The sequence below is a fragment of the Polistes canadensis genome, unplaced genomic scaffold (genome assembly GCF_001313835.1).
Source record: "Polistes canadensis isolate GaletaPanama2010 unplaced genomic scaffold, ASM131383v1 scaffold_146, whole genome shotgun sequence".
NCBI classification, from domain to species: domain Eukaryota; kingdom Metazoa; phylum Arthropoda; class Insecta; order Hymenoptera; family Vespidae; genus Polistes; species Polistes canadensis.
The window spans coordinates 276,508-299,470 of record NW_014569693.1 but is presented as its reverse complement, the minus strand read 5'-3'; the positions used below and the strand labels follow the sequence as shown (position 1 = coordinate 299,470).

The 22,963-nt window shown below is 31.4% G+C and overlaps 4 protein-coding genes across 21 annotated transcripts in view; 1 reads left to right on the top strand and 3 right to left on the bottom strand.

Annotated features, from left to right (window-relative positions):
• The window catches only part of LOC106788638 (serine/threonine-protein kinase mig-15), a 45,080-nt gene extending 39,751 nt beyond the window's left edge, over positions 1 to 5,329 (bottom strand). For 5 of the 10 annotated variants that reach the window (XM_014752067.1, XM_014752070.1, XM_014752068.1 and 2 more), the window contains exons 1-2: positions 4,039 to 5,329; positions 1,906 to 1,971 (exon numbers count right to left, since the gene is read on the bottom strand). In XM_014752067.1, coding sequence (XP_014607553.1) covers positions 1,906 to 1,971; positions 4,039 to 4,104 — 132 coding nt within the window. In that variant the 5' untranslated portion in view covers positions 4,105 to 5,329. The remainder of the gene's footprint in view (positions 1 to 1,905; positions 1,972 to 4,038) is intronic. The other 5 variants (XM_014752071.1, XM_014752073.1, XM_014752074.1 and 2 more) reach the window with 3 other exon arrangements.
• A 1,040-nt stretch (positions 5,330 to 6,369) lies between these two features.
• LOC106788640 (PHD finger protein 20-like protein 1) lies at positions 6,370 to 16,529 on the bottom strand. Of its 7 annotated transcripts, none has more exons than XM_014752078.1 (18): positions 15,742 to 16,529; positions 14,520 to 15,027; positions 14,277 to 14,411; positions 13,882 to 13,908; positions 12,755 to 12,858; positions 12,495 to 12,580; positions 11,204 to 11,609; positions 10,976 to 11,090; positions 10,600 to 10,901; positions 10,488 to 10,499; positions 9,633 to 10,367; positions 9,199 to 9,330; positions 8,951 to 9,034; positions 8,218 to 8,503; positions 7,994 to 8,131; positions 7,381 to 7,778; positions 7,065 to 7,301; positions 6,370 to 6,989 (listed from the first exon to the last, which is right to left on the bottom strand). In XM_014752078.1, exons 1-18 carry the CDS (start codon positions 16,085 to 16,087, stop codon positions 6,865 to 6,867), a joined length of 4,176 nt encoding a protein of 1,391 aa, XP_014607564.1. In that variant the 5' UTR covers positions 16,088 to 16,529; the 3' UTR covers positions 6,370 to 6,864. The 7 variants fall into 7 exon arrangements, with proteins under 7 accessions (XP_014607564.1, XP_014607565.1, XP_014607570.1 ...); XM_014752079.1 differs by having other exon boundaries at positions 9,633 to 10,364; XM_014752084.1 differs by lacking the exon at positions 8,951 to 9,034.
• A 959-nt stretch (positions 16,530 to 17,488) lies between these two features.
• On the top strand, positions 17,489 to 18,880 carry LOC106788646 (60S acidic ribosomal protein P1). 2 transcript variants are annotated; one of them, XM_014752094.1, is made up of 4 exons: positions 17,489 to 17,736; positions 18,006 to 18,138; positions 18,420 to 18,524; positions 18,779 to 18,880. In XM_014752094.1, exons 1-4 carry the CDS (start codon positions 17,665 to 17,667, stop codon positions 18,790 to 18,792), a joined length of 324 nt encoding a protein of 107 aa, XP_014607580.1. In that variant the 5' UTR covers positions 17,489 to 17,664; the 3' UTR covers positions 18,793 to 18,880. The 2 variants fall into 2 exon arrangements, with proteins under 2 accessions (XP_014607580.1, XP_014607579.1); XM_014752093.1 differs by having other exon boundaries at positions 18,006 to 18,156.
• A 901-nt stretch (positions 18,881 to 19,781) lies between these two features.
• Positions 19,782 to 22,741, bottom strand: LOC106788645 (synaptotagmin-5). 2 transcript variants are annotated; one of them, XM_014752092.1, is made up of 8 exons: positions 22,354 to 22,741; positions 21,957 to 22,124; positions 21,667 to 21,860; positions 21,384 to 21,574; positions 21,087 to 21,194; positions 20,843 to 20,963; positions 20,424 to 20,770; positions 19,782 to 20,364 (listed from the first exon to the last, which is right to left on the bottom strand). In XM_014752092.1, the coding sequence occupies exons 2-8, from the start codon at positions 22,100 to 22,102 to the stop codon at positions 20,059 to 20,061; spliced, it is 1,413 nt and encodes a 470-aa protein (XP_014607578.1). In that variant the 5' UTR covers positions 22,103 to 22,124; positions 22,354 to 22,741; the 3' UTR covers positions 19,782 to 20,058. The 2 variants fall into 2 exon arrangements, with proteins under 2 accessions (XP_014607578.1, XP_014607577.1); XM_014752091.1 differs by having other exon boundaries at positions 21,957 to 22,120; positions 22,354 to 22,740.
• Positions 22,742 to 22,963: the final 222 nt, after the last annotated feature.

The window sequence follows — 22,963 nt, the reverse complement described above, 5'->3', positions numbered from 1 at the left end:
TTAGTTATATATATATATATATATATAAAACTAATATAATATAAAGAGAACTTTATATTATATTAAAATATATATATATCTTTCTTTTCCGATATATTAAATATTTGATTTTATAATGAAATATAATCCACATAAACCATCCTATAAAACGATTAATTATTTTCAGAATATTTTGATGGAAAACACGTGAGAGTTACTGCAATTTTCGTATCACGTTGTAAAAAGGTTAATACAAATAATTGTACAAATAATTAACAGTTATTCTGTATTATCCATACAACATTAAATAAATTATTTATTCCACGCTCGTATCTTATTTTAAGAATATATACATTGAAAGAAAAAAAAATAAAGAAATAAAAAAAGTAACATTAATCGAACGCCATCCGTGTTGCACATAACGATGAAAGAATTTTATTTACAAATCTAATCGGCTTGTTCAACTTGTTATTTCCTTCCAGGCGAATACGTCACTTTGAAAAGTGCTTAACTGCACTTCGAATGATTCCTAAGCACAAAATAAAAACACGGTCATCGTCAAACATCATGCGCCTGTACTTGTGTCGGTGATATCGCTTTAGGGGGAAAAAAAAAAAGGAGAACAAGAAAAACGTAGTGGAAAGATTAAAAGTATAGTATGTTCTCGATAATTAAAAGTTAACTAGAACGATCAATTGGATAAGTTCAAATCCGACGAAACGATAAAAGCTAAAGTTTCTTGCAATCGCATGAAACACATATCATTCCGATTCAACCGACTAACACGCTTCGGATTCGAAAGGAATTGCGATTAGCGATCGCAAGGACGCTAAAGTTTCTGCAAATTTCATTCGCATCATCATTCGCATTATCATCATCATCATAGTTGTCGAACTATCGTACGTTCTGCATGACTAGACATCATGTAAAACCTGACGCATAAACTTTACCTAATTTTTTTCCTGCTATGAAATAAGAAAAAACAAGAATAGATTTCTCGTATAGACGATAAAGAATAATAATAATTGGAAATATTTCTTTCCTGAATCACACACAACACCATAATATTTTCATTAAAAAATATTTCAAATATTTGTATAAATCATTGCAAACGTAATATATAAGATTTTCGAGTAAGAATCTTAAATGGGAATTCAACGTTTTGTTATTTTAATTAGATAAAAAAAAGAAATAATAATAATAACGATTTATAATTACAGGATAAAGAAAAATAAGAATTTGAAGTTTTTCCTTTTTTTCAATCGTACCGATATTTTAAACTACACGGTTTAGAATAGATTCAACACATTTTATCCTAACTAAATAAAGAAAAAATTACGGAGAGATTTTATCATACGATAAGGAAAAACAAATATTATTAAATTCTTCATAGTTTAGTCACATACCGAGATATTTAAAAACTAAACAATTTAATATATACGTGTGTGCAATGTCTATATACATACCAGATTTCTAATAAGATATATTAATATAATTGAACATTCATTTAATATTACAACCAATTGAAAATAAAAATCTATAAAATTATCACGTAATCTCGCGAAGAATTATTGTAAAAAAAAAACGACATATTATAAGATGGAATTTGAAATAGTTCTTGCTTGTTACGTATCTCGATGCAACCAACAACGCCCGTAGATAATACGTGTATATGTATTTAGTTACATTCGTTGGTAGTATTCAATCAGTTTTCTGTGTGTAATAAACGTGTATGGGTAGCCAAGTATTTACACATAACAGGAGTGGAATCGGTCGCATGTTAAAGCATAGAAAAACTTGTCTGACCATTAAGTAATTGTCGACAAATAGAAGATCCTTCGATCGATCTATCGATATATAGATAGATAGATAGATAGATAGATAGATAGATAGATCGAAAAAGGATTATTGCAAAGAGAGACTTACTTTGTAAACTTGCCCGTACGTTCCATTACCAACAACTTCGATCAGCTCAAATATCCCAGCGGGTTCCTGTAACAATAGGAAACGAGTCAATGAATTAGAAAGAAACAGAAATAAAAAGAGTAAGAAAAAAGAGAGAGACGGGGGTGGGGGGAAGGGAAAGACAAAGTTAAACGGCGTTAGAGCACAAGTAACTTAACTTACTTTCTAACGAGTTATTTTGCATTAGCTCGTTCTCACGATCGATATATCGCATAAACACGCATCGAACAAACGAGAAAGAAAAAGAGAGAGAGAGAGAGAGAGGAAGGGAGAACCGTTAAACGGGAATAAAAAAAGAAATTATACAAAATAAAATGTGCACCTTGTGTTTACAACATGGCGAGAATCTAATGTTTAATTAAACGATAAATCGATTATTATTTTATGCGCAGCTTGTACTAACCTATACGTTAATATTATCTACATATATATAATAATGTACGACAATTTTCAAATATATAAATATACAGGATAACACCATCTAACTTCACCCGATACTGTATTTTAAAATTAGAACGTGCACGTATACACGGTGAAAACATAATATCGTATACGCTTGTATATTAAACGTATTTGAAATAAAATCTCTCTTGAATTAAAGGTCTGTAAATACTGGGAAAATCATTGAAAATAATTTCTAATAGAAATCAATTCTAATCGCAAATGAAAATTACGAGATGCAACGAAACTTCTAGTGTGATTTTGCGAGCCCCATATATATATATATATATATATATGTGTGATCGCTGAAATTTCAAACACAAAACAAAATTTAATTCTAAATTATTTAAGTAAAACTGCAAGTTATGTACGTCTGTAAGTTAATGTGATAGTGGAAGAGAAGATAGTGCAGAATCTATATATATATATATATACCCAGGGTCACGAAAATATTTACTCGAGTAAAAGGGGTCGTCAAGTGGAAAAGTTAGAGAAGCCCTGAGATATACACGTTGGCAAATTGAATTAAAAGTCTGTAAATAATGTAAAATCATTGTAAACGCTTAAAATTGTTGAGATAAACAGCAAAGCTTTTCCCAGGTAGGGTTGCAGTAGATATTAAAACAAAATTCAGTTCAATTCTCGCAATATTGAATTATAAAAAGTTGATAAGTAAATAGTGGGAATATTATTGGTAATATTTAGTGACGATAATAACAAAACACTACGACCACTACCATCATCATACATTTAAAACCTATTGTTACAAGAAACAAGGGAGGGAGAAACATTGAATATTTAAAAGGAATAACGTTAACATATGACGCAAGTATGAAATGAAAATAAGTGAGGTGACAAGCGTGACGTTTTTTAAATACCAAAAAAGGAAGAAAACAATGTTTGGGAAAAGAATTTAAAGATCGGAAGGAAAATTGGTTGGGCGGGATTCGCGCCAAGCTGTCAACGGATGTTATGCGATACGCTCGGACGCTTCCGGAATGACTTTGATGGCCGGCCACGAGCAAAGAAGTCAAAGATAGAAGGAAAGAGAGAAAGAGAAAAACGAAATGAAAGAAATGGGAACTTCTTGGTAGTGTTCAATTCTTCTCGAAGACGTTTGCGCGAGACGGGAAGTATCGAACGAGAGAATACGAGGACCTCTCCCTCTTCTCTCTCTTTCTCTTTCTTTCTCATTCTTTCTCTCTCTAACTTGTATACTTCTTCAATCCTCCCTCGTGTCTCGAAATGAAAAAAAAAAAAATAATAATAAAGAAAGAAATTTATTTCCAACGAAATAGAGAGGAAATTACGTTTTCCTTGGATCAAGTTCGTCGATGATCGTGTACGTGTTATCTTCATCTGACCAATACCAAAAGCCTGATCTCTCATCATCATCATCAACGTTCAGTCTTCTCTCTCTCTCTCTCTCTATCTATCTACCTCTTTTTCTCTCTTTCTCTCTCTCTCTTTCTCTCTCTCTCTTTTTCTCTTTGTGTGCGTTAGATTTTCCATGACCACTCATCGAAAGTATTTGGTCGATAATTAAGAATGAAATAAATGCCGGTATATACAAATATGAATAATCATAGGTATATATATATATATATATAAAAACACATACGTTAGATTAAAATGATATTTATATTTACGTACCTTCAGGGCGTTCAGGTCAATGTCGTCGAGCGAGCAGTTGACGCTCGGTGCCAAATTATGCGCCATCTTGATACGCCACTTGCGCTCCCTCGCGTTATCTCTCTCGTTCGAACGCACGGAATCGGACCAGACGTGTCCCCTCTCTCTTCACTCTTCTCGCTTCTTATATTTCCTTCTCGCTCTCTCTCAGCCTCGCTGACTTCACTCCACCTTCCACCACCAACACCCCACTACCCCCACCAAATCGTCAGACTTACTTGCTCTCTCTCTCTCTCACTCGTTCTTACGTTCGTTCGTTCTTTCTTTCTTTCTCTATCTCTCTCTCTCTCTCTCTCTCTCTCTACGTCTTCTATTTCTCTCGATTGGCACACCACGAGATGCAGACAAAAATACAATGGTTTGATATAAAAGAGAATAATGCTTTCCTAAATTTCTTCGTCTTCCGAATTGTCGTATCTTGCACTGCGACGTACCGGACACGAGACGACGATCACTAATAATGGAGAGAAGAAAATTCCTTCTCTCTCTTTCTCTCTCTCTCTCTTACTCTTTCTTTCTTTCCTTTTCTCTCTCTCTCCCTATCTATCTATCTCTGTCTTTCTTTCTCCTTCTCTTTCTCAATCGTAGGGAGATGGGCGTACCGGCAAACCTCCTCTAAGGAACAGACTAAAGACACTTTCTTCCTTCCCCTTCGTTCAAACTTTTTATTTTTCATAAAAGAGAGGCAAAAGGGAGGAAGGGGAATAGGGTCCGGGTAAAGGAGAGAAAAAATGGGAGGTCCTACTCGATGATGTTAAAATCCACTTTAAAAGGAATAAGACACACGCGAGCAGCGACGACAGGAGTAGAACGGCGGCGGCACATGGCGCACACACTCGATTTCACAAAAGAGAGGAGGAGGAAGACCCCAGCGAAGGTATATACTAATACACGAGAGGAAAGGAACGAGAAAAGGACGGAAACAGGCTACACCACGATCAGACCGTCTCGCGACGCGCCTCCATCTCGCGTCGTCGTCGTCTTCGTCGCCGTCGTTGTAGTTGGTAGTTGTATTGTAATTATCGTTATTGTTATTATATTTTTCTATAGTCTTTTTCGTTCTCGCTGCCGTAGCCGAACGAATCGTAAATACGTACGGTCGCAGCGCTCAGCGCTGGATCACTGTATCGTCATAACGAATATATTTAAGATAAACGTACCCCGAAAGTTAAGCGCACACGCTCCACGGCAACGGCCGTTCCACGTCCTGTGCGACTGCCCTCTCGTTCCTTCTCTCCCTCTCCTCCAGCACCTTCTACACTTCTTCACCCCCCTCCATCATCATCACCGTCGCCACTCCTCTCAACGCGCTCTTACTCATGCACACCTAATTGCACATGCGCCGACTACACTTCTCTCTTCTATTTCTTTCTCACTCTCTCTCTATCTCTCTGCTGCTCCCACGCGTCAATTCAATGTGTCTATCCTTTCTTGCTATTTCCCGTTTACCAATTTCGTCGTCTAGAACGAAGCTAATATACTAAAAGCACTTTTCATTGAATTTCTATTTGTATTTCGTAAAATAACTTGTAAACAAGTTCGATTCATCATTTATGATATGCTCGACCGGTAATCAAATAATTCGTAATTTATGCATTCTAGCGACATCTGTGTGATTATTTCTTTATTACATTGTTAAACTCGCACGGGAAAATGCAAATGAAAATACAGGCATCGAGGATTTTCAACCAAATCAAAGGATAATGATCGTGTCGTTTTTGGAACATATATTTACTAACACAACAAAGAAAACGTATTAATTTAGTAAAAATAATGTTAATAATATAACATAACATTACATTATATAACATCGACAATATTTTGTTATCCATAATTTCTGTAATAATCATTTATATTTTTACTTTATTTGTAATATCTGTCCGATTGTTTAAAAATATTTTGTTATTTATCCTGAAAAAATATTCAATTATTTACTCTGATCTGTGATGATGATGATTATAATAATAATATAAAGAATGCAACAAACTATAATATCCACAAAAGTAAAGCTAATTTCCGTATAAACAATACATAATGATACTGAAAACTGAATATATATATATATATATTTATATATTAATAAATAATAAATATCTGTATCTATATCAATATATCTAAATTATTTAATTTAATGATATATAATAAAATATATCTACATTGATATATATATTGATATATTATATGTGAAATAAAAATTGCTTTCCTCATATGAAAACCATCTAATACAAATTCTGAACAGTTTATTATATTTCCACCAACATTGCAATATAAAAACACCGAATTTTTTTTTGGTTTACTTTAGATTCATTTTTTAGAACTATTTAATGCAAGATGCATAATAATAAAAATAAAAAATACCGTGTCTATAGTATATCACATAAGAAGCTGTATTAAAATATCAGCTGTTTGTACAGCTGTAACCGCATCTTATCATTGCATAAACGAGTTACTAACAAACGAATCTTTGGGGAAAGCGACTTCTATTACATCATCCTATGTAGATAATATAGATATATTGATATATATTGATATATATTGATATATAAAATCTATGATTATACAATTAACTTACTTTTCTATTGAAATCACTATACACAGAATGGGCTAAATTAGTTACGTAGGAATTTACGAAATTGTGACTTAAAAATATTTTACATCATGTATTGCACACTGGTACTTAGAAACGTTATGAATGTAACATTCGTTTAAGAAACTTTATTGTGCAATATTATTTTCCAATGAAGAAATCATCCTTATTGCAATATCCTATTTGTACAAACGAATGCTTTAACATAAAGCAGCTAATTTACGAACTGTATTCAAATCTCTAAGCAACATTTGCACTGTTTGCTTCGTTCGTGGTTGCACATCAGGACTCGGTATGATCTCGTCAGAATCCATAGCTTCCAAAGCTATACAAAAAAAAAATAACGAATAATATTATTTGATATTTCAAATTGATTATTCTTCATAAATTATAACTATACCAGTAACTTGAGCTTCTAATGATATTAATCTTGATTCTATGTGACTTTGGAAATGTTCAATGTGTTCCAATAATCTCATTCGACATTCAGCAGAATCTATAGGTGCTTCTGGTTCTGGTATAAATGGTTGTAAAGAAGTTAATAATTCCTGCCCAATTTCAGGTACATCTGTTTCACCATGAATATTATCCGCGAATAATCCTGACGCCGATTTGCTATCTTCCGATCCATGTGTATCTATCATAATAATAAAAATAATATAATAAACATCTTCAATTATAGAAAAAATAAGTATATATATTTTGTTTCAACTTACTTATGTTTTCTGTTAAATTTTCAAGCTTCAATTTTTGTTTCTCATTTTGACTTCCATTTCTTGTTAACGCGTCTAATAATATATTGCCACCTTTTGAATTAGCCAAATCCTCTTTTTTACACATCACTTTAGATTCGTCGGAATTAGAGCTATCTTCTTCTAAAATTTTCATTAATTCCGAATCCGAGGCTATTGATTTGTCATCGTGATCATCCTTAACGGATGTTTTAGTTTCTATTTTAATATCGGTACGTCTAGAAGTTTCTGAACTTGTATCGATAAAATCTACAGGTGTTTTTATTATTTCCATTACAGGAACAGGTTCCGTGTCGGGTTTAGGTACATCCAATTTTTCCCAATTTTTGGCCCAAAGATATAATTTTGGATGATCTTTTTTCCTAATATACATACAAATTAATATATTAAGAGCAATATTTGTCATTAGTAATTAGCTATTATACTTTTCGTTCAGACCACAGCAGTCATCATTAGTGATTGAAATTCTTATGTGCTTTTCCCCAGTTGATTAAAAGTCCCGAAAAAAAAAAAAAAAGTTACCGAAAAACTAACTTAACGCGAATATAATCGAATGAAATAAAAGTACTTTACTTACTGCGCTACGTTTATTTTCACCCTCAGGCTACGAAGTATTTGTTGCATTTGCAATAAAGCTGAGACTAAATCGTACGAACGCTTTAATATCGCAGTTCTTGTATTTATTGTATTTTGATTTTTCGTTCGGGTAGATAAACTATATAATTAAGAGATATTTTATAAAAATTTAGTATAATAGGATATTATTAAAAAATAATTATAAATATACCCTCTATTAAATACCTAGGCAATTTGCCTTCCTTTATCCAATCTTGATCATGATAATATTTTTTCGATGGCCTTTCTCGATACGGATTACGGCATATATAACAAACATATTTTTCGGGAACATCTTTTTCTTTTTCTATGGAATTGCAATGACCATGTTGCCAACATAAGCAAAGATCACATTGTATCATTAAACCATCCTCTTCCATGTATCCACAAGTGCAATTTATTATTTCTTCTCGCCTAAGTTGCTCTACTTTGACCATTTCTCCGTTAATCATCATCATAACTCCTTCGCTTTCTATAAATAAAATATCAAAAAATACGGTGGTTAACATAGTAAATTCATACAGTTCAATTAGGTATTTTTTAATTTGTTCTTAACGCTTAATCAACAGCATAGGGGATTTTTCTGTTTTTAAGTAAACAGTAGCATAACTTATTAGGGACATTGATTGATAATTTCTTTATATTTTTATACTAAATATGTTTACCTTAAACTAATTGTAAGTGCTTTTTCATATAGATGAAAGGATGAATTGTTATGTATTGTTTTATAAAAATGATCGTTTCTAAATATGTTTCTTATTATTAATAATTATTTAATTACATTTATTACAGCTATTTGTTAATATTTATACTATCTATGTATAAAATGATAAGGTTCGTTAATAATGAAAATTAAAGGATGGCTAATGTAATAATGTTGAAATAAAAACAGATGTTTAAAAAAAAACGAACAAAATACCTTCCGCATCATTACTAATATCTCTTTTTGCAGAATCCCCTTTTAAGGGGTCGCCTTTCTCAAGGCGAGAGTCATTAAGTTGACCTAGGAGCAATACAGAAATAATACAATAATAAAATAATAATAATAATAATAATAATAATAAAAATAAAAATAAAAATAAAAATTTAATATTTCCAACTTAATTACATAATGTGATTAAATCTTAATTGTCAATGCAAATTTGATGACACAAATAGTGAACTTACTATTCTGACTATTTTCGTCACTTTTACAATCAGATTTCCTACGACTGTACCTATACATAGGAGCAGTAGGACCTTCTGCATCAAGTGCACTGTCATCAAGATCACCATAATCATCTACAATATCTGGCATACCTATTCAGGTACATTAAATATTGATCATATTATTCATTGACTATAATGAAATGTATTAGGTCGTTGCATAATTTCTGTTTTATTTCTAATTTTATATTGCTGTTGAGAAATAGAAGATTTATTTATTAAAAATTGACTAAGTGGATACTATATAAAGACAAATCGTTGATAATAATGGTTAATATATAATTGATTAAATAAATGTCTTTATTACATTCTAGTGATTTAAATTAATTTCAAATACGACAGAAATTATTCAACCACTAATTAATAAGACTACAAAGTTGTAGAATATTAGATACCATGTCGTTTTTTTCCTTTAGATGGAACATCTGAACTATATTCAGATAACTGACGTTTTCTTTGACCTTTACCCTTTTCGATATGCAGAGGATCATCTAAAGACTTAGATCTATCGACCCTTTGTACTTCTGATGTCACAGGTGGTCGAACAACAGGTAATAATGTCTTAATTCCAACTTTCTCTGGTCTCTCTTCTCTAATTTTCATATCAAACAATGTATCCGGTGACATGGCACACGAATTTTCTTTTCTTTTCTCAATATCTTCATCTATTTCTATGCTATGATTTGACATAGGTGACATTGTTTCTATTTTATCTTCTTTATGTAAATCATTAAATTTCTCTACATGATTAACTTCATCTTCTCGTTCCTCAAATGATGGTACCGATACAAATGGAGAAGAAGGTTGTACAAAATTTAATCCCGGTTGCGTCAGAGTTGCTGGTGATCTTTCTTGAGAAGCTTTCTTTTTTCCAAATTTATGAACTTTGTCTAATAGAGGTGTCGATTTTTTTGGAATAATGTCTTCTACGGACTCTCCGATTGTTCTTGCATATGCCAGATCTGCAACATTTGGCGTGGAACCCAAAAATTTCGAATACTCTGGATGATAATGCTTTATATGCATTTGCAAAAGATTTTCTTTCCTAAAAGTTTTATTACATCCTTTTTTAGGACACTTATAGGCGCTGTCTTCCATTTCTACTCGAAGGCCTCCAATGAATACAGCTGCTTAAACAGAAATTTATTAAAATAATAATATTATATATATATATAAACTTTTTTTTTAATTAATTAATAATATATAATTGTATCTTTTTAAATATATATCATCAAAATATACATACTTACAATAAATCGCTCCTAATGTATATTTAAAACATAATAAATATAAGAATAAAAATTAAAATGTGATATTCTTTATCTTCAAAAATCTTAATGAAAAAACAAAAAAATATTATACCTCCATTATTAATGGGAGTTCCAGTAATTCCTGGGGATGTAACTGGTATATTAACTGGAGTGTTAAATGACGCAAGCAATGTATTTTCATTAGGAACTGGTGTTTTTACTTTGGGCAATAATGTTTTTATCTTCTTTGGAACTTCTGGTGTAGTATGTTCTTGCTTTAACTTTGACGCATGATTCCTTTTCTTACGGTGAATACAAAAATCAAATTTCTCTGGATCAAAGTCGAACTGGCCTTTGTTTTCCATAAATGTCCTTATGTCATTTCTCGATCTAAATTTTTTTCCAGTCGATTTGCTAAAACAATACTTAGATATTATAACAACTTTAAATAATGCAGAGAAACAATGCATCTAAAATCATTCACTTACTGTATAAATAAAACATCCCATTTTCCTGCAGAGTTGCCAGCTTTTCTCTGAGTAAAATGTTTCTGCCAACCCGGTGGTAATCTTTTATCATGTACAATAATAGAACGACGTGGTCCTATAAAACAGAGTTTCTACTATATTAAGCCATACAATAAATCAAAAATACTATAGCTAGAGATTGCTAGATTTATATATACTTTATGAAAATAAAAACAAAGCATTATTTACCATCATTTCCATCTACGATGTAAGATTCAATCCCTTGTGGTTCGCCATCAATCCATGCTGGACCAACATGCTCTTCTTGCTCTGTATCAGATTTATGCATTTCTTTTTTGTTTTTCTTTGGTATTGGTTTGGGTTTAGGCACAGTTGTGTTAAATCCTCTTAATAAATCTGTACCAGGATCGTAACAAGGTCCAAATAAAGTGCCATCCAAATCGAACTTTGATTCAGGGAAACTTTCTACATTGCTATGGGAAACAGATTCTTCTTTTTTAGTTGTTTTATCACCGTCATGTTTAGAACGTTTTCTAGAATGCGTATGGAACAGCTCCATGACCGTATGTTTTCTTTTCTTGTCCCTTCTCTCTTGTTTACTTCCTATGTAACTATCTCCTCGAATTGGTTGTTGCTATAAGTTTTAATATTAAAATAAAAATTTCAGTTTCAGTTAATTTTAATGAAAATCACACACAAATATACTTAAATACATAACACTTATTTACAAAATTACTGTTCTAATTATTTTTAATGAACTTTTAACCTCAAACAAAAATCCATTAGTTGTTCATTTTAAAAATTTCGATCATTTATATTTCTATTATTAATTTAAGCGTTACCACTTGTTATTTTGACAAATACATTTAAAAGGAATATGTAAAAATATGAATTGGAACATATATTATAGTAATTTTGAAAAAAATATTTCTAAACGAAAATTGGAATTAAATAAATATAAATGTACTTTTCCGCAAACTATTACTGTTTATATTGAATGATAATTGCAACAAATTATTCTTTTTAATTAAACTTTAAAAAGAGATATGTACTGCAGACATATGGCAGCCCCATAGCACCAAACAATAAAACTATGTTAACCAAAAATAATTGTTTAACTGTTCACTTTCTTAACAGAATAAAAATAAATAATATTATGAATCAATAATTATAAATAAAACAAATTTATTGACAAAGAGTACATTTTTATGAGAATGTTTTCTATAAATATGTCACTATTTTAATCAAAATAAATTTTGCAATGAAATAATTTAGATCATAGAATTTATCTAATTTTATATTCATTAGATAAATATAAAAATCTAACAATAATAACAATAAATAGAAATACCATTAAAAGTGGTGTCAATATGAATTAAATAAATAATAAAAAAGGACTACCTTCAAGTTGAGTTATGAATTAATAGATAGAAACGTAAAAACCATGCAAGAAAATAAACTTTATCTGGAAATAAAAGGGTTAGAAATAAATACATAACCTCAATAATTATATCCATACCGTTTTGGGCGGGGTGGTGCATTTAGTCATCTTCGAGGACCTGATAATCTTTGTATATCCATCATCAAATAGCACGTCGTATTTATCTAAGAAAATAAATTATTTATAATAACTAACTAGATGTAATATTATAAATTAACAAAAAAAAATGTCCTCCTCCCCAAAGTGAAAACGTCAAATGGACAATGAGAGGACACTGTCGATCTCTGTCTTTCACACAGTGGTGGTGGTGGTGGTGTTGGTAAGGTTAGGTTACTTACCATTCCCTAAGACGGCGTTTACTTTAGCAGGATATTTTCTACCATCCACCCACGTAGCAAGGATCCTTTCTCCGACTGCGAACTCTTTCATGCTCGGGGTTTCCCTGGGGGTGTCAAATTGACATATTACCTTCCGCGTTTAAATAAATAAAATGATAATCAATTTAATTCGCCTATTTTATGCTTTGTGCAACCTTCCTCTTGCATGAAAAGGATTTTAAATGGAACATAACATATTTACTAATATTTATCAAAATAATTTCTCATCCTGGAGATGAAAGTAACATAATTTCGTTTGTTTTTTCTTTTGTTTTATTTAAACATCCCTTCCCCATATAGAATTTAAATAAAAAAAAAAAAAAAAACGTATGTCGTCACAAGTATCATCAAATATATTACATTAAAAAAAATAAGAAATAAAATTTGATAGACAAGGATAAAAATTAAACACTTATTGTAAACAAATATTATGAGAAAGAAAGTATTGTGATATAAGCATGATTATGATTATTTTTCAATTGTATTTATGTATTTGAACAATTTATTAACTTTGTAAATGATATCTATGATGTATTGGAAAAAAGAAGCTAAATATATATATGGATGAATACCTTAAGTGATAAGTTTGCAAGAATTTATTTTAATCATATTTACACGCAGCTTCGATTATTATACCTTTTATCGACTTTAAAACAAACAATAACAAACCGCTACCAATGTAAGTAATAAATTATTTTATTCATACGTTCTATAATTAAAAACACTATACACATTCTTCGTTATTATCCTTAAAGAGAGAACAGCCAACAAACTACTACTAACAGAAAAAAGAAATGCTTTAATCTACAATCGATGATATATAGAACGCATCCAGAGATGCATTCATTTTTCAAGAAAAAGATATTTAAAAGAGCATGGCCAGCAGAAATGAACTTTGAAAGAAATACGTATGTACGCAAAGCTATGAGAAAGAATATTTGATAGAAAGAAAGAGAATATTCTACAGATCTACAAAAAATTAGAATTATTACCATATAAGAGGAATGTTCAATTACGATCTAAAAACATAACGAGAATTGCTACAAATTTTATTATCTATCCTCTCTAATAACGCAATATCCACTTACGGAGATGGCAGCACCCAAGTTTGCTCGCTTTAAAGAAAAACATATAAGACAGATTATACAACTGTCGTGATTTAGTAAACGTTACTATTAATTTCAGTAATAGGTAGTAATCTTAGCACTTATTTAGAAGATAAGTTAAATACGTTAATGATCGGGATATATGAATTTTTTGCCACTACAGGTCTCATGAAATTATAATTTATATATTAACACAAGATTAACAGTTGTATAGAAAGAAAAATCTATCAATAGATTAGAAGATGCCATACGTATATCATGAAATCTGTACAAGCATTATTGAAATGTGATCGTAAATAGTAAGTTTTTGCATACGTATTGCTTTACCCTGTAAAGAGGAGATATAAAATCTAATAGCATAAATAATATTTACTTACTTAGGTACTGTTTGCAATACTCGTAGTCTCGAACTATCCATTGGTATCCATTCATCGTATCTTGCACTCCAGTTATCAAAATGTATCAAAACTTCTCTCTCTTCCCAATCTGTTTCCACTACTTTAGCTGAATACCTTCCAAAGATATTGACGATTGTTAATCCATTACTCGATCATAAAATATAACAATATAATTCATTTTAAAACACAATAGAAATAATTTTTTTCAAATACCGAACATACCACTTTTCATTGAAATCTTTTGCTTCCAATTTGGCACCTTGGAAGAATTTTAAACTTCCACGATTTAACGTTTTAGCTTTGGAATCGTTAACCTTATCCAATTCCTTCTCATTTACTTCCTTAAGACCATTTGATTCTTTTGTTAGAATCAAATCTTTGGAAACATTTTGTACCGTTGTTTCAGGTTCAACGATACCCAACTGAATCGCCATACTGTTTACTTTAACATCTGGATCATTAGAAGATTCCTCTTTTTTAATACTCGAATCATTTTCCACAGATGACGACTTGCACTCCTGACTCGTTAAATTAGGTGTCTCTGATAAATTAACTGAATCTGCTGACGATTCTGGTTTGGAATAACATGTCTCATTGGTACTATCAATCTTAGAAGTCCTATCTTCTGATAATAAAGGAGAATGCCTCATATTTAAAATCTCAGCATTTATTAAATCCAGATCTTCTTGGGCATAGGAAGTAGAGGTCTTAACAGACATAATTACCGGATCTAAAAACATAAACAATCATTCTTATAACAAACGTCGAACAAAATGAACCTTAAGAAACAAGTAATAATGATTATTTATTAACAATCTATTCGTTATTATGAAAAAAAAAATTAAATATTAAAAACAAATGCATTGTTGAAATAAAAGAACATCAAAAAGAACATCTCCCAAAGTTTCATTTGTTTCAATCATGCATAAATAATTCTATATAATGTTTGCATCAATTAATATTTATCTTAATAAAAATATTCTATTTTTATAAACATTAAAATTAAAAATTCATAGAAAGAAATGGTTTATTTGAAAAAGAAATCCATGATTTTGTATGTCCTCTTTCTTTCGATAGTATCGCGTACACGCGAGTAATTGTAAATATTGAAGAAAAGAGGAGTATAAGAGGGGAGAAGAAAAGCCACCGAAAGTAGCGAAGTGTGAGGAAAAAGGGAGGGGTAAAAGAAGGAGGAGGAGGAGGAGGAAGCAGAGTAGAAGTAGGAGAAAGAGAAGGAGGAGAGACGTAAGCGGCGAAAGAAGAAAGAGAAAAAGGACGCACGAGTTATAAGACAATGTTAACTATTTTTTTTCTCTCTCTCTTTGTCGTTTTCTCTTACAATTGACAAAGAGAGAAAGATAGATGAAATAATAAAAAAAAGTATTATAGGAAAGTAATAAAGTAACGTAGATTATATATATATAAAATTTCGAGATAAAGATACCTGGGTGGTTATCATAGTCGGTAAATACCGATGGTACGCTGCCTTTCTTCAACGTTAGCTTGTTAGTTTTATTGGCGGCTTCGTAGTCGGCACGTTTAAAATGTCTATGACAAATGATTTGACCGGGCGTCGGCTTGAAGTTAGAACCGAAAGGAGCACCCGTCAACCACCTGCCTCTAAGTACAGCGTCCTTCGGAAATTTATGAAGGGGTAGACCCTTGTTACGTGCCTCCTGTACGTCAATCTTGCAGTTGGGCACGCAACATTTGCGCGCCATTCTCATAATCGGCACCGTTGGCGGTAGCCCCTTCTTAGCACGCGAGCGCGCTATACGCCGCCGCTTCATTTACGCCGGTACTACATAGCAACGATCATTCGAGAGAAACATTCGCCGACACAGGCCTATCTCAGCACTGCACCACTACCACACATTCACCACCTCCTTCTTCTTTTTCTCCTACTACTAATTTCTTCTTCTTCTATTTCTTCTTCTTCTACTACTTCGGCTTCTTCAACTTCTTCAGCTTCGTTGTCTTCGTTTAATCCTTATACCTTAGATTGTCGTTCTATCTATTTATCTGTTTGTCTAGCTAACTAGCTATTTATTAATTTTGGATATTATCACGTCCACGGCGCAGTCGTCATCGTTGACTACCTTGCGTTGTTAACTGAAGCTTAGAAAAAGCTCGCTCGAAGCGCCTCGCGAACGCGCGCGCCCTTTACACTTCGCAATTACTCGATCTAACACTACCTAGAACGACGACGTCCGTTTAACTACTGAACAACGATCGACCAATCCTATTCCTATTGGACAAACGATGTACTAATTATCGATTAGCTTATCTCGAAACTTTCCCACCATTCGATTTTCGATATAACTATTTTCTTCTTTCTAATAATCTTCTTTATTATTTTTATTCTATCTTATATTTTGCGTATCGATTGTTTTTATTCAATTATTGCTACCTTCTTTCTTATTTATGTTTTGTCGTTTATTTTTTATTTATTTGATTAATTAAATTAAGCCGGAAAATTAATTTGTTTGATTATTAATCGATACAGTGAACATATCGATAGAAAAATAATTTCGACCAATAAATGCAAGTGGCGACATCGCACTAAAGTCAACGTATTTCAAATGTACTTAATATGTACTATTTTCGTTTATGTACATTTTATATACGAGATTTTACATAACCAATGTCCATATTACTTTATTAACTACATTAATGGCCTAAGAAATATTCTCATGTGTTACTTTTTAATGACCATCAACCACAAGGAATAACTATACATCAATAATGACACGTACTAGTTTAACATCGATTACGTCATATAATAGGCTGCAATTTCTAATAAACTTGTGCAATACTTGTACACATGTACAAGTTTATAAAGATTAACATTACAAAATATATATAACAGTATTGTTCTAATTACAACAAAGTTGCACATATTGTTCATTTTCAAATTAAACGAGTCATTCGTAGATAAAAAGCTAAAAAATAGTTCCTATTAATTAATGTTTCTTTATAATATTTTCTTTATATATGAATTTTTTATTATTTTATTAAAGATTTATTCTCTCTCTCTCTCTCTCTCTCTCTAAAGATAATTATATTTAAAATAATATCAAATACATTACTTATTTTCACTACTATTAAGGCGGGATTTCATTGGAGTTCATCCAATCAGAGACAACTACGACGTTAATATTCACCAGATGTAGCAACGTGATAAATTCTCCTTAAGAGTGCTCATTTTTAACACGTGACATCCGCTTAGCGGCTTCCCTTCTTTTCCTTTCCGTTAGTTCGACGTTACGTTGTGCTTGTTCTCTCTTGCGGAGCTAAGGCCAAATCGGCGACTTGCACTATTATTAAGATTCATCGAGTTTAAATAAGTTTAATTAAGATAATAAACATGTCTACCAAGGCTGAGCTCGCTTGCGTTTATTCCGCTCTTATTCTTGTTGACGATGAAATCGCCGTAACGGTAAGAAAATTTCGTCTATATTTATACCATGCTTTATTATTCGTCATATGTAGTTATACATTATTGTATATAATTATCCAAATTAATTTTTTTTTGTTATTATAACTTTTCTTTTTATTCTCCAATTGTTTTATTTATTGGAATTGTAAAAATTATTTTATTTAGGAAAAAAAAAGAATAGTCAAGCTTAAAAACGAAACAATAATGTGCTATGTGAAAACACTATATAATGAATGTACGATTTTAACATTTTCATTTATATATTGCAGGGTGAAAAAATTCAAACAATTTTAAAGGCTGCCAACGTTGATGTAGAATCCTACTGGCCTGGACTTTTTGCCAAGGCTTTGGAAGGAATTAACGTGAAAGATCTCATCACCAGAATTGGAACTGGTGTTGGTGGTGCACCTACTGTTGGTGGTATGTATTTTATTAGTATTATGTATTAAAACATTTTGCTTTTTATTTTTTTCTAATATTGTCCTCTTCATCCACCTTTCTATACAAAGTTAAATTGTTAGAACGGTCAGCGATCGAGGAAATATCAAATGAAAATAGAATCTTATTTAGTCATTTGTTCTACACTTTTGGCTTAGATTCTGTTAGCAACAATTAAACAAAATCTTTAATAAATATTATGCTTTATTTTTCTTTATATTTAATGAGCACGTTTCTTGTTTTAGCTGCTACTGCTGCAGCTGCACCCGCTAGTACGGAAGCTGCCCCAGCTAAAGAAGAAAAGAAGAAAGAAGAACCTGAAGAAGAATCAGACGAGGACATGGGTTTCGGTAAGTTGAAACAAATTGTCGAAAATCTCCTTTTCTTTTCAATATTTTACCAAGCTTATTATAATATAATATTTATTCTAATCCAAGTAAAAGTATATATTCAATGATTATTTAATCATGTATTAGCTACTGATAGCATATATGAAGATAATACAATTAAATGAGAATAGTCTTTACATTTAAATATTTTTCTTTTTTATATATAAAAATGTAAACATAAATTTGTATACTAATTAAATTTCATTCCTTTACAGGTTTGTTCGATTAAACTCAGGGATCGCATTATGTTGGTCCATTCCTTTTTTATGTACAGTTATATTGTACAGTGAATAAAACATTTTAAAAATTCAAAATTATTAGGAAGTATTTGTACTTTTTCTTGTCACATTAGAGGAAGCATAAAGTAGAGATGGTAAGCACAATTTTTCTATACGAATACTTAAACATAATACGATGGGCACATTTAAAATCTATTATTGATATTGGGTATCTTTATATATCAGGCATATTAATGTTATTTTTATAATTATTTAGTTATGGCGGATGTGCGTTTACAGATAAAAGTACATGTTCGTATGTATGCGTGTGGATAGATTTCTCTAAAATACATGGTTCCTCGTGATAAGAAGCTCACAGTATTTGAACAATCATTTCGGATTTTGCTATTATCATCTCGTAAAATATTAGAGATAATATAATACGTATATTTCACTTCTTTTTTCAAATATACGATGTACATCTTTTATAGATATTAGATTTGGAAACTATGAGACACTTATTGAATCATAGCATCGTTTGAAAGAGCCTGCTTTCATTTTAACATTGAAAATATCCTGCAAATTGTCGTGGACAACGCAATTAATATTACAATTACATTAGTACGAACTACAGTTTACAATATTGGCCATGTATATATAGAAAGAATAATTATATTCACATATATATATATATATATATATATATTTATATTCTATGAAGTTTCAGTCTATCCGACAGATCCAACAATTACATCTATGAGATCAGCGTGTCCATGCAGTTGGCTCCGATAATATATATAATACCACAACTGCATGAAATTTTTAGTCCTTTAATTTAGAGATCGTTCGCACGGCATTTATTTTTTTTATTTTTTACCAGCAGAACTGTGCGTTATGATTTTTTTTTTCTTTTTTAATTAAATATCCTCGATATACACAAACTTCAAGAGAGTAAAAAGAAATATAATATATTAAATAAAAAACTCTTGAAATAATCAACTTTTTTAATTTATATGAATATCGTAGAAAATAATTCTCTGAAAAAACACGACAATATGTAGAGCGTATTATTGTAATCAATATCTGAAAATATCATTTGTGTTTTATAAACTTATGGTTTTTGTATTTAGTGAAAATAGTATATGTGCGATTTAATTCGTTATAGATTTTTTTTTTTTCTTTTCTTTAAGTACTTCTTATTATAGACAGAATTATAAATAAGCCCAAAGACTCGTGGATCATCGATCTGCAAGTTACATTAGGTGCTTATTCTTAATTCATTCATTCTTATTTAATTCATCGATACGATGAATTTCCGGTTCGGATAAGGGTAACCATTGTGCAGATGCACCCTTCCCTGACAAGACACGATGGAAGAGTTCTTTCTGACATTTGCTGGAAACCTCGCATTTTGCTATTAGCTCACCATTAGCACGCAATATTAAAAACTCTAATGCACACTTTGAAAAGCTTACATTAGGAACATCGAAGCTAAGAATATCATTCCAGACAGGACTAGTTGCATCCCGCTTGATACTAGATTTCTTCTTCTTAATAGTTTTCCCATCTTGCTTAAGTATCACCTAATAAATAATGAAAAATGTTATAAATTATTTCCTTTATTTTTTATTTGTTCACCTACCTTTACATATGGATTGCAACTTGTTGACTCGTCAGATATCGGTAAATTCTTAGCCCTGACAACAATAACAGTCAATTTTGTTGCTAATAGTTGATATGAAAGAGACACCATCAATTCACCCAAAGGTGGTGCTCTGAAACCACCCTCAGCTCCATAACGCAATATCGGTACTCTAACGGTTTGAAATGTTATTCCAAGATTATCTACCAAAGTAGATAAATGAAATTGCGCGTAACCCAATCCACGGTGTCTAGAAAATGCATCGAAATCGTATAAGAGAACTTCCAAAGTCCTGTCGCACAAAGATGATTCTGGATTAACTTCGAAAACAAAATCCTCGTCGAAGACTGTTGGGGGGAAAAGAAAATACGTGATTAATTAATGAATGTATTTGATTGATGTTGTATCATTAATTTTACCTGGATTTAAAGTACGTTTATGTATTCTCGTTTGCCATACGTTACTTCGATCAGGTAACAGACGAATTTTAGCATAAGGATCGGCTGTTCCACTAAGTTCACGAGCACGTAAATTACGAGCCTTATAAAAAAGAAAGAATCAAATATTTATATAGGAGCATGTGTGATGATAAAGGTAATTTTATTCAAGTTAATGAATCTAAGATTTATTTGACAAGAATGAATTATATGAAATATTAAATACCTCTATAAGTCGTACAGACAAAATACCAGTGGAAGCATCGTGAATCAAACCTATTTCTAATTCACCCCTAAACTCATCCGTCGAAGATGTCGACGAGGAAGAAGAGAGCTACGAATCAATTTAATGATAAAAACACAATACACACATAAAGAACAATTATAATCAATAATTATGATATAATGGATTGTGTGAATCTTAAAATTGATTTTATAATTTATTTTACATTATACAATTATTTCATTAATTCAATCCATTGTTATAATTACCGGGGCGAATATCAAAATAATTATTGTATACCTTGTTCCGTGGTTCTGATTCGATTTCAAGACTATTAAGTCTTGAATGACAGCTATCTAAGCTTCTAGGTGGATGTCTAACGATTACCATTCGTTTTTCTGATGCTACAACCGCACCTTCCGGTAAAGGTGGTGTAAGAGGACTCATAGGTGATGGTGGAATGTCGTCGGATTCAGATAAATGATGTCGAACTATAAAGAGAAATATGTTAATTAATAATAATTCTTTTGACCAAATTCGATTGAAATAATGTTGAATAATATTCTCGTATAAAAACCCTTACTTTTCCTTGGAGAATCACTCGCAATGCTGTCGAATACATGATCTGATTGCGATTCTTCATCATCGGAACGACTAGCACTGTGTTTTAGAGTTCTATTATCACGACCAAGAGATACACTTGATCCTAATCCAACTAGAACATCCTTCGAAGATCTTGCAGCCTCTTCAGCTCTGTTCAACAAATCTTTTTCGAACCTGTAATAAATGTACGATATACATATAATTTTAAAATAAAATCAACCAATGTTAGATAGATCTGATGCACGTAACAAGAAAAAAAAGAACACAGACCAATTAAGAGGACCAACGCCCGAAGGAAGTAATGGTGATCTTCGACGACGTGCACAAATCGTGTAAACGATAACCGCTGAAATAGCTCCAGTAGCAGCCCCAACGGTTCCTAAAACTGCAACAACTCCGGCTCCGTGAACGTCCATATTAATTCGATCTTGTATCTATCTTAAATAAAATAATCTCATTAAATCTTCGAATTAATAATAAAAAACAATTCGATACTCATTGATACCCCATAACTCAAACCTTTAACATCTTACGATAATTTTCTAATCATTTTCATTAGACAAAGTTATTAAAATTTATCAAATTTTTCTACTACCGATGACAATGGAGAGTTACGATTATTCGAGATTATAATTATTATTTAAAACAACATTAAATTTCGACTCACCGTTGATTATTATTTGTGTTACATTATCCTTAATTGATATCCCGTTGTTGATTTAAAGTTGAAATTCCTTTTGATCTACGTACGCAAATGCAAGACATATGTTGCCGGTAAGGCTTTCTGTGGCCTTGAAACATATACGGTATAAAGTACTTGTCACATAAGGGAAAAAGCACTGATTCTATCTCGTTTTGTACTATTCTAGCGCACATATACAGCACGCTTACGACGATAAATAAGGAGAAAAGCTGTTTCACGTTATAGAGACGTCGCATTGCTCGCTACCCCAGGCGGATCGATATCCCTGTACCTAAGAGAATTCTTACTCCTAATTATTAGATCAACTGGCGGCCCTTTTTTAAATTATTTTCTCTCTCTCTCTCTCTTTCTTTATCTCACATCCTCATGATATGTACAAAATAAAATATAATCTAATCAAATTTTTTCCAAGAGGTTTTTGTTTCCTTTAGATTTTACTATTTGTTTTTAAAAAATTATTTCGCGTAGATTCGTGAAACGGAGCCTCGAATGATCAACAATTGATTCCATGATTTTAATCTTACTATATAAAACACCCTATCTACCTATTCAATCAAGACGTGGTATAAAGGTC